This window comes from Pelodiscus sinensis, chromosome 2, assembly GCF_052426305.1.
Source record: "Pelodiscus sinensis isolate ZL-2025 chromosome 2, ASM5242630v1, whole genome shotgun sequence".
Classification (NCBI taxonomy): Eukaryota; Metazoa; Chordata; order Testudines; family Trionychidae; genus Pelodiscus; species Pelodiscus sinensis.
Genome location: NC_143053.1, coordinates 141,949,377 through 141,961,472, shown reverse-complemented (window position 1 = coordinate 141,961,472; position 12,096 = coordinate 141,949,377). Strand labels below are relative to the sequence as shown.

The following is a 12,096-nucleotide window of genomic DNA, read 5'->3' as shown; positions in this document are numbered from 1 at the left end:
TGATCTCAACTGCTGAACAGAAAAAACACACCACCAATAAGTTTCCTTTAAAATGGCTGTTTTTTAGCGCTCATATTGCCAGAACACTACATAAATAAGATTCCCAAATGGGTCACTAGCCCTACAGCACACCAAATGTCAAGTAAATCCAGCTAAGCACATCAATTCTAGATAACTTAGAATATGAAACCATTAAATAGATGTCTTAATGCAAATGAAATTAAAATAAGGCTGGCACACCAAGAATACCACAAGAATAGAAAACAAAAGTTATACTTTGATGAACCATACATTTGCCCGCTTACGATTTAAACCTTTCTTAACTCTGCAGCAGTTGTAATAATCAGCTTAAATGAACAGTAAATTTAGGATTAGAATGTGTTGTCTTCCATATACGATAAAATGTGCATTTCTCTGTACATTAGATGAAAAAATACCTACCTTCGGCTTGTGATGCTGGTGATCTTGCCCACTTCTTAATGCAGTTCAGATGAAACACATGGTAACAATTCTGACAGCTCCACACAGGCGCTATTGTGCGGATCACCTCACAGCATACCATACACTCATATTTCTCTGTGGTCAGCTGTTCTATCAAAGAGCCTGAAACAAAAATTAAATACTTATACACCTAAACTAATCAAGGCAATACACACAAGTTACACATTCTAAAAATGGCACCAAAATAGGCTACATTTTAAATGCAATTTTAGAATATTTTTTCCTGTGGATACATGCAAAGTATTTTTGCGTTAGAAAAACAGGAAAGATTCCAATCCAAAAATTTGATACAAATTCCCTGCTTTTGTACGTGTTAGCCTTTTAAGGTGTTTCCTTTAAACCTATTAGGGATTCTTCTCTGGCAGATGAAAAAAATGTACCAGTCATTTGTTCCAGCTACCTGAAGTGGAGGAATTTAGTTATTCAACTATTGACAAAGAACACTGTAAAATGTACATTGTTATACAAAGCTCAATCTAAATCAAATGTAAAAAGTCCTGTGCCTGTGCATTTTTTACAGAATGATACAGTACTGGGAACATGCAGAAGTCTCCATTAGAAATGTCAGATAGAGTGTAACTGAATAGTCATGTAATCACATCAAATTTTAGTGGTTACACAGCTATTAGATAGACCCTGGGCATGCTGCCTGTAACAGAGACCAGCTGATACTCCACTGACAACAATAAACACTTTCGAACTAGCTATTTTAGGAGCCACATTCAACTATTCCAGGCCAGAGGGATGGTTGCCCACTACAAGGGTTCCTTATTATGGCCAAGTAACATCAAACAAGCATGAAAACAAAGAGGGAAGTGCACCTTAAATATAAGGAGCAAGAAACTACAAACAAATGGTGAGGAAAATTAGAAAATACATTGAGATGTGTATATATAGTTAGGGCAGCCAAACAACATAAAAATGGGAATATTGAGTCACACCAAAGGTCCATCTAACCCAATACAGGCAGTCCCTGGGTTACGTACAAGATAGGGACTGTAGATTTGTTCTTAAGTTGAATCTGTATGTATGTCGGAACTGGCATCCAGATTCAGCAGCTGCTGAAACTGACCAGCGGCTGACTACAGGAAGCCCAAGGCAGAGTTTCTCTGCCCCGGGCTTCCTGGAATCAGCCGCTGATCAGTTTCAACAGGCTGAATCTGGACGCCAGTTCTTACATACAGATTCAACTTAAGAACCTTAGGCGTCCCCAAGTCAGCTGCTGCTGAAACCGATCAGTGGCTGATTCCAGAAAGCCCGGGGCAGAGCAACTCTGCCTCGGGTTTCCTGTAGTCAGTGCTGGTCAGTTTCAGCAGCAGCTGACTTGGGGACGCCTGGGGCAGAGCAGCTGGGGTGCTGCTGGGCTGCTCCAGTAGCGCCACTCCTCGGCACTACTGGACCAACCCAGCAGCACCCAAGCTGCTCTGCCCCAGGTGTCCTGATTCAGCTACTGCTGAAACTGACCAGCAGTGGCTGAATCAGGACGCCTGGGGCAGAGAAGCTGGGGTGCTGCTGGGTTGGTCCAGTAGCGCCCAGAGCGGTGCTACAGGACCAACCGGCAGCGCCCCAGCTGCTCTACCTCAGGCGTCCGGAGAAAAGCCTGGTCTGCTGGGGGGCGCACTAGCTGCGCCCGCGCCCCCCCTCCCCACAGCAGACCAGGGAGACGCGGGCAGTGGACCGAGACGCACCGCGGTCCCGCTGCCCAGATCATCCGCGGCTTTGCTCCGCGTCGCCCTGGTCTGCTGGTCTCCAGCAGATCAGCAGAGCAGGGAGACGCTGAGCAAAGCCGCGGAGCACGCAGGCAGCGGGACAGCCGCGGCGCGTCTGGGCTGTCCTGCTGCCCACGTGCTCCGCAGCTTTGCTCAGCGTCTCCCTGGTGTGCTGGGGGGGATTCCCCCCCCAGCAGACCAGGGAGACGCAGAGCACCTTTTTTCGCCCCGGAGGACACGGGCAGCGGGACCGTGGCGCATCTGGGCGTCCCGCCGCTCCCGTCCTCCGGGGCGAGAAAAACTCCGTTCGTAACTGCGGATCCGACATAAGTCGGATCCGCATAACTCGGGGACTGCCTGTATTCGGTTTTCTGACAGTGGCCAATGCCAGTTGCCTCATAGGGGAATGAATAGAACGGGTAATCATTAAGTGATTCCACCCGTCATCCATTCCAGATTTTGACAAAACTGAGGCTATGGATACTATTCCTGCCCATCTTGGCTAATAGCCATTGATGGACCTATCCTTCATGATTTATCTAGTTCTTTTTTGAACCTCGTTATGTTCTTGGCCTTCATAATATCCTCTGGTAAGGAATTTCACAGGTTGCCTGTGTATACTTATTTTAAGAAGTAGTACTTTGTGTTTGTTTTAAACCTGTAATTTCTTTAAGTTACCTCTTGTTCTTGTGTTATGGGAAACTTAACTCTGCCCTATAGCTATAACGTGAGAGTGCAGAAGGAAAAGAGAAGAGGAAAAAAAATCAAGAGCATCTTTAGAAATCAATTTAATCACGAAGCCTTACACTGGCCCACTAGACACACCAAAGTTTCAACTACCAACTCAGCAGAATAACAGCTGAGCATGCTTTCGGTGGACTGAAGGGATTCTGGCAATGTTTGCTCACTAAATTAGACTGCAGTGAGAAAAACATTACCCTGATTATAGCTGCCTATGTCTTTCATAACATCTCTGAAGCAAAGGGGAAAAGATGCCACTGGGGTGTAAGGCACAGATGGAGTGGCTATGTGATTACTCTGGGAGTGGCTATGTGATTACTCTGAACAAGCAGACATAAGAACCATTATAAGAGCTCAGTGAGGATCTGTGTGGCTGAAGGAGATTGCAGAAGAGTACTTAAATGAGTGCTGTGGTTTCGGATTGTGATTTGTCCGCTCCTCATCTGTTTAGGTTCCAAAACTGGTACAAAAGACTTTTCACAAGTTCCACTACCAGCACAGTGCTTAGATTCTGCAGTCTACTCATTGATGAATGGTCAATGTCATGTCATATTCCGCTCCACTCCACTGTTCCAATACTACGGCCTAACTGTTTTTTTTGCATTTCCAACATTACATATTTTGGTATGGGCTTCATCTCGGCAAAGGGAGTCCAGCAACGGGAGGTTTGTTTTACTCATCCTTTAATTGGCTCCTCTCTGTGTGCAATAAAATGTTAGAAAACATTTGCAACTTTTAAAATTGTATTTAAGAATTCTCCAGCTTCAGGATGCTTGTTCAAATCACTTCAAAATGGAGGGTAGAACTGTGGGGAAAATGTGAAGTCTGATTCACAAAAGATGCAAATTCAGCTTTAAACAAAACCCATGGAAAGGCTAGCACCTTTCTACATTGAAGGAGGAATTATGGAAAGACAGAAAGATTGCAAACTTTCATTTAAATACAATCCAGGTATGCTCAGTATAATTTATATCCCCTGAAACAGGCCCCATGATGTGTGAAGCAACTTCTGTGAAATGCCAATCATCTCCAAACAACTATAACTTCAAAAGCAGTTAAAAATCAGTCATCTCACAGGACCAGACCTTTAATTTGGAGGTCAAAACCAATCCACAAAACTTACCTGTATGAGTTTCCTTGTTCCTTGGTACATCAGTATGCTTTTTCCAATACTTAGTCCAGTTGAAGTGAAGGGAAGCTGTGTGTCCCACATGCAGTTGGAGCTTTCTTCCACCACATGTAATTGATTCTCCTAATGGCTGAGTCTTTGTTACGCTGGTCATGTTTTTATCATTGTTGTGAATACCTGAATCTTTACTCCCCTCACTAATTTTATCTTTTGGAGTGTAAGTAAGAGGAGGCTTCTTAACCGATTTTGTACTTTTACTGCGGTGAGTCTCCGGTCTTTTCTGGATTTCTTTACCTAATGGTGGTTTACTCAACATGGGCTTCCTGGAATATTTCTTGTTTGCAAATGGGTATCTTTTTTGCTCATCACTATTGCCAGCATATCCATCGTACAATGCTTTTCCAACAGACACTTCTGAAGAGTCAGACTGAGTCAGATCCAAAGATGGTATGTTTTCAAACATATCCTTCTGTTTAGATGTCACTCTCTTATCCCGCTCATGCAATTGCTTTCCCTTCTCTTTGAGACTTCTTCCAGATGTAGGCATCAGGTGTGTTTTCTTTGGTTTTGCCCCTCTATTATCTGCACTAGATACCTCCTTATCACTCTCTGAAGAACCTAAGTCATTATATTCTTTAGGACTGACTCTCCACCTAGGCACTACTGCACTATCTAAAACAGTCATGTCTTTTGTACCATCAGTAGATGCTTGCCTTATCCTGTTTCTAGTATATGTTCTATCACTTCTAGATCTGTGCCATCGCTGGCTTTGAAAGCTGTGATCCTTATGAGTTTTACTGGTACCAGAAAACTGGAGAAAATCTTGCTGGCCACAGAACTGGTTTTCTGGTCTATAAAAGCTGTGTTGCTTTGTAGAAGAGCTTTCATAGTCAGCGCCTCTATCAGAAGTCTGATTATGAAATGACAGATTATCATTTCTCCTCCGTGTGCTACTGGATTCCAATCTACCCAGACTTCTCCAATTTACATCAGGAATCTCTCTCTCTCTTGGAATAAAATCAGCTGCATCCGGATTGAAATGTAATACACCTAAAGAGCAAAACAAAACAAAAAAAGTTACTGATGTTCAGAGCTGTGTCAGTATTAAAATTCATGTCATGATGTACCACAGCAGTCTACTGCATACACAATGGGACGAATAGTGCAGCTGCTCTAAACCCTAAGCAGCAAAATAAGCACCCTGATCAAGGAGTTTGTTTTTTTTTCCCCAGGAAGTTTTCATTGCTTATATAAAAACAGTTATTTTCTGTTTGCCTTATATCAGACATGTTAAATTTGTTCTGTATCTTCTCAGTTACCAGCTGTGGGTAAAAACTTCACTAAGGAAAAAAAAAGGCTGCAGTCTTCTGACAGCATTGTCCTTTAGGTAGCCAAGTAAAATATCATATTTAAAACACTTTTCACAAGAAGCTTTTGGCTATTCTGAAACCTCACTTCATCCCCATGACCTCCATTCTTTATATGAATGTTCCCTCTTTTCCCTACCCATTGACCGCTTTGGACATTGACACCATCTCCCCTCTTCTCCCACACAACCTCACTTTGGCATTTTCCCTCTCCATGTCCTCTTCTTCTCATTAACTTTCTTTCACCCTACACCAACTTTCTTCCTGACCTCTCCTGTTACTCCTCCATCCCCACTTGCTTATTCCTCTTTTCACTCTTCCTCCTCCTCCTCTCTCTGCCAAGTCCTGGTTCCTGGACTAAGATGTGAGGATAATAATAAGATTCCTTTTCCTTGTACCTAGTAGTATGAGGCTGAACAGCATTGGCAGTGAGGGAGAAATCTGAAAAAAATATTCTGATCCCAATGCTAGGAGACTGGTGGCAGCAGGAATGGAGTGGGGTGAGTGAAGAGACAAGAGGTGACTATTATATGGACTGGAAGCACCTGGAAGACCCTCTTTTGAGTCAGTCCTGAGGGGCATTAGTTGCACTGTGGGAGGTAGGGTAGGAGCTAAGACCACAATCTTCCTCTTATACTTCACCACCTTTGACTTTAGCTCCCTCCCAATTCTTTTATAATGTGGCAGAAATAAGCAGATTTCTTTGCTAATTTCTGCAGGACCTGTGGGTCCTTTGGGCAAGCAATATGTTTGCCACTCCTGTCTTACATGGCGAAGACATATCCCTCTCTACAGCTGACGCTGCAGCCATCTTCTATGAAAGTCATATTTCAGTCACCACTAATTCTTGCTTAAAAGTTTAAATCTCTGAGGGGAAGCGGGCTCATACTCTGGGGCTTCCTCTGAATACAGGCAGTCCCTGAGTTACGCGGATCCGACTTATGTCGGATCCACAGTTACGAACGGGGCCCGTCTCCCTGGCCTCCAGCAGACCAGGGGGACAGGGAGCAAAGCGGCGGAACACGCAGGCAGCGGACAGCCCAGACGCGTCCGGGCTGTCGGCTGCCCGCGTGCTCCGCGGCTTTGCTCTGCTTTGCTCCCAGTCTCCCTGGTCTGCAGACCAGGGGAATGGGGAGCAAAGCCACGGAACACGCAGGCAGCGGACAGCCCAGACGCGTCCGGGCTGTCCGCTGCCCGCGTGCTCCGCGGCTTTGCTCCCCGTCCCCCTGGTCTGCAGACCAGGGAGACGGGGAGCAAAGCAGAGCAAAGCCGCGGAGCCCGAGGGCAGCAGGACAGCCACAGCGCGTCTGGGCTGTCCCTCTGCCCCCGTGCTCCACGGCTTTGCTCCCGACGCCTGTGGTACAGCAGCTGGGGCGCTGCTGGTTGGTCCCGTAGCGCCGCTCTGGGTGCTACTGGACCAACCCGGCAGCACCCCAGCTGCTCTGCCCCAGGCGTCCTGATTCAGCCACTGCTGGTCAGTTTCAGCAGCGGCTGAATCAGGACGCCTGGGGCAGAGCAGCTTGGGTGCTGCTGGGTTGGTCCAGTAGCGCCGAGGAGCGGCGGCGCTACTGGACCAACCCAGCAGCACCCCAGCTGCTCTCCTCCAGGCGTCCCCAAGTCAGCCGCTGCTGAAACTGACCAGTGGCTGAGTACAGGAAGCCCCTGCCCCGGGCTTCCTGGAATCAGCCACTGATCAGTTTCAGCAGCAGCTAACTTGGGGATGCCTGGGGTTCTTAAGTTGAATCTGTATGTAAGTCAGAACTGGCGTCCAGATTCAGCCGCTGTTGAAACTGATCAGTTTCAGCAGCGGCTGAATCTGGACGCCAGTTCCGACTTACATACAGATTCAACTTAAGAACAAACCTACAGTTCCTATCTTGTACATAACCCGGGGACTGCCTGTACTTCCTTGATTCTGCAATTAACAAAAAGATGGTACATCTATTGTTGTCTGATGAGCTCATGAGAGTGCCTTCTTGAGTTCCAAACTGTATTACTGCAATTAACTGTAAATGGCAATGAGCCCACTGACCTAAAAGAAAAAACTATCTAGTCCAAAACTCAGTAGCCCATCTCCTGAGGAACACCAGCAGCACACAGTACATCTGCCCCTTTGCTTGTTTACACAACAGTGCAAAAACTGGGAAAACAACTGGGAAAAACGCAGAAAGAAGAGACAAAAATCATATTCCCCATAAGTACACTGAAAAAAGGCTTATTTTTTGCCAACAACTTCTAGGAAAAATAAGTACAAATACAATCCACTTTTTGGATCTTGTCTTACATTAGACATCTTTGGCAAGCATATCAAGAGCAACATTAAAGCAACCGGTACCTATTAAAAATAAAACTATCTAGAAAGACTTCAGAATAAAAGAATACAATCACTATTTATTTTATTAGAAACTAGCAGGAGTTACCCAGAGTTACTCGGGAAAGTCGAGGAACAAAATTTAGAAAAACAGTACAGGCAGTCACCGGGTTACGTACAAGATAGGGACTATAGGTTTGTTCTTAAGTTGAATTTGTATGTAAGTCGGAACTGGCTCCAGATTCAGCCACTGCTGCTGAAACTGACCAGGGGCTGACTACAGGAAGCTGGAATCAGCCACTGATCAGTTTCAACAGTGGCTGAATCTCGAGCCTGGGACAGAACAGCTGGGCTGCCAGGTAGGTCCCTGCAGGACCAACCCGGCAGCACCCCAGCTGCTCTACCCCAGGGTCCACAACAAAAGCCTGGTCTGCTGGGGGGGGGGGGGCTCACTAGCTGCGCCCCCCCCCCCCCAGCAGACCAGGGACATGGGGAGCAAAGCCGCAGCGGCGGCGGGGTCCCACGCCTCTGAGGCTTTGCTGTGGCAAAGCCTCAGAGGCGCGGGACCCCACCGCCGCTGCGGCTTTGCTCCCCATGTCCCTGGTCTGCTGGAGACGGTCCCCAGCAGACCAGGGACACCCGGAGCAAAGCCGGGGAGGCGCGGGATCCTGCCGCCACTGCGGCTTTGCTCCGGGTGCCTCTGGTCTGCTGGGGACCGTCTCCAGCAGACCAGGGACACCGGGAGCAAAGCCACAGCGGCGGCGGAGTCCCGCGCCTCCCCGGCTTTGCCACAGCAAAGCCTCAGAGGAGCGGGACCCCTCCGCCTCCCCGGCTTTGCTCCAGGTGTCCCTGGTCTGCTGGAGACAGTCTCCAGCAGACCAGGGGCACCCAGAGCAGCTTTTCTCACCCCGGAGGTAGAGGTGGCGGGACCGCTGCACTCTGGGCGGTCCCGCTGCCTGCGAGCTCCGGGGCGAGAAAGCCCCGTTCGTAAGTGCAGATCCGACGTAAGTCGGAGCCGCGTAACTCGGGGACTGCCTGTAGTCCATTATTTTTTGAATAGTAGAAAAGTTGCATTGAGTGCTATAGGGATTAAAATATACTTAAAAAAAGTATAGAACAACCAATTTTACGTGTTATCAAAAACTTTATTGTAAACTATAATTTTTGTTTCATTATTCTTAACAAATATGTACCAATTTTTTCCACTTCCAACTCCTGAACACGCCACAGAGTTGTCCATGTGAAAAGCAGATGTTTCCAAATCAATTCCAGCTACTTTAAGTGACTGTCCTTGTGCTTTGTCAGTATACATTGTTGAAATATAAGTTGACAGTTGATATAACTGAGGTGAGGAGCCTGAAGGGAGGGAGGGGTAAGGGAGCCACGTGCCTGCTGCCGGCGCCTGAGACCGCCCTCCACTTCCTTGTCCCTCCACTGGCCTTAGTGAGTGACTGGCCCCACTGCTTCCCTGGGGAAGCCACTTCTCCCCAAATTGCCAAACTCAGTGCAGCCCCGGGGAGTGGTGTCGGTCTCTCATCTCTTCCCTCCCACAGTCCCTTAAAACCTTCTCCTGGATGACAAGTTATCCCTCCACCGGCCTTAGTGGGCGACTGTCCCTGCCGCTTCCCCCGGAAAGCCACTTCTCCCTGCAATGCCAAGCTCTGTACAGCCCCGGGGAGAGGTGTCCATCTCTCATGTCTTCCCTCCCATAGTAACTTAAAACCTTCTCCTGGTTAAAAGGTTATCCCATACAAAGTTTGGTTGCAGTAGCTGTTGTAGTGTCCAAGTTATTAGCGCACAAACATACAAACGTTCTCCTTTATATATTAGATTCTTTGACTTCAACAAAACACTAAATTGAATCACAGATTAATGAAAAAAGATTGAAAACCTTACATTTGATTTTGCATTCTAGATTTTCAAATACTCAACTATGAAATCAATATTTTTCATAAAACGGGCGCTCTAGTTCAGTGGTTTTCAAACTAGGGGCAGCAACTCATTACTGCCTCGGAGTCTCATTGCTGCAAGAGGTTCAGGTGACCAGGGGGAGTGCTAAGGTAGACTACCTACTTATCCTGGCATAGCAGACTGTGCAGGAGGCCTAGTTCCTAGGTGGGGGGGAAGAGAGCACATAGCACTCCACACACTGCTCCTGTCCCAAGCAGTTGCTCCATACTCTCATGGGCTGGGAACCTGCTGCTGGCTGTTTCTAGGATACAGCATGGTCTGTGGTGCAAGGTAGGGATGTTAATTTAGATTAATCAACTAAACCAATAGTCCAGGGCAAACCATGGACTATTGGCCATGGGTAGTCTAGGCCAACCCATTCTGGGCAAAGAGCCAAGATATCAATGGATGCAGCGCGAAGAGCTGGGGCAAAGCTGTGGAGGGGGAAAGGACTCCCCTTTAAAAGGAGTCCCCGGTTGCGTTTGGTGGAAAGGGGGCAGGAACCACTTCTGCCCCTTTAAGAAAACATGTTTAGAGGCTTTTTGGCCACATCAGGATCCCGCTGGCCGACGCCATCTTTAATTCTCCATCCCTGCCCAGGTCAGCACAGGGAGCTGGGAGGAGAGGGCGGTTTTTGGAGGCAGCTTTACGAGCCATGGGAGGGAGGAGCTTTGTGAGCTGCACCCTAATGGGGGGGAAAGAGCTGCATGCAGCTGGTGAGCCGTGGGCTGGCCATGGCTGGAAGTTGATGGAATTTCCATCGACTATTTGGTTAGTCGATAAGGACACTTCTGCCTTTGAAATGTAGCAAGAGCCCCACCAACTCTAGCTATATTTCAAAGGCAGAAACGCCGCCAGTTCCCCACTGTGCCCCCACAGAAGCAGTGCTGGTAGGAGCTGTCTTTTAAGCCGGCTTGCCCCTCTTCAATAGAGGCAGTAAAGGGTGGGGGGAAGCGACTAGTTGAATCACTAGTCAACATTCCAATAAGCATATGCTTGTTGGATAGTCAATTCGTCACTTACATCCCTAGTGCAAGGAGAGGCAGGAAGCCTGCCTTCACACACACCGCAATATTGCTGACCGGGAGCTAGTCCAGGTAAGCCCCTCATATCCCAGCCTTGACTGTCACTCAAGCCAAAGCCCCCTCGCATACTCCAAACCTCTCATCCTCAGCCCCATCCCAGAGCCCACACTCTAGACAAATTGTGTTGGGACACAGAATCAAACATTTTCTTCAACTGGGTCATGAGAAAAAAAAAAAGTTTGAAAACAACTGCACTAGTTTGTTGAAAGCTAAATTCTGGAGTCTATTATTCAGTTTACATTACTGGTGATTTTGCTCAGCTAATTATTAAAGAAACTAGAATAAGAACAATTTTACTTCAGACAGACTTGAACTAATTTGCTTAGTTCCCTTCTCTGCCCTCCCCTCAAAAAAACAAAAACAAAAAACCACCATCAGAACATTGATAAAGCAGTAGGGTATATTTATCTTAAGTACCTAACATACAAGCTTTTGATTATTGGCTTAAACATCTTAATAGAGCCTGTACCTCTGACAACCAGTCTTTCATTATATGACCATAAGACACACACCTAACACAACACAGTATTAAATACAAAGCTAAATAACGTTTTCAATACAACTCTTCCATAGATAGCTTAAAATAAGACCAAACATGAAATAAACTCACATCACAAATTCATAGGTTCCAAGACCAGAAGGGATGTTGTGATTATCTAGTCTAACCTGCAGAACACAGGTGACAATGTCACAAATTCCTAGAGTATCTTTTAGAAAAAAATCCAATCTTGACTTAAAAGTTGCCATTGAAGGAGAATAGTCGTGACAATGGTTAATTACAGTTTATGTTTTTTTTTATATATATATATATATATATATATATATATATATATATATATATATATATATGCATATGCCTTATTTCCACTCTGAAATTATCCAACTTCAACCTTTGGATTGTATTATGCTCATCTCTACTAGATTGAAAAACCCAAGTTTCAGAGTGGTGACCTGAGCCAAGCTCAGTCCCATGGATCAGGATCTCTTGCTGTGTGGTGAGAATGAGCCACTCTCACTGCTATTTGCAATATGCCTCCCACCCCTGTGGGCCAAAGCCCAGGGCCTGCTCCTCCCAACCATCACACACTATCCACTCCCTCATATGGATACAACTGTAGAATGAAGTAATACAAAATTCCCAGAAAATATTACAACTGTTAAAAATGAATTTCAGTAGCCTCCACTAACGCCTCACTAGTTAGGAGGTCTTAGAAACAAGTGTTTACCCCGTCAGGAAGAGGGGCTGCCTTATGTACTCAGGTTGCTGTAAGAAGAGGATTCTAAGCTTCCTTTGAGATACTCA

At 46.4% G+C, this 12,096-nt stretch overlaps 1 protein-coding gene across 1 annotated transcript in view; it reads right to left on the bottom strand.

The window, feature by feature from the left end:
* The window catches only part of NFX1 (nuclear transcription factor, X-box binding 1), a 92,275-nt gene that overhangs the window by 79,433 nt on the left and 746 nt on the right, over positions 1 to 12,096 (bottom strand). Inside the window, exons 2-3 of the mRNA XM_075921512.2 lie at positions 4,075 to 5,130; positions 442 to 603 (exon numbers count right to left, since the gene is read on the bottom strand). Coding sequence (XP_075777627.2) covers positions 442 to 603; positions 4,075 to 5,130 — 1,218 coding nt within the window. The remainder of the gene's footprint in view (positions 1 to 441; positions 604 to 4,074; positions 5,131 to 12,096) is intronic.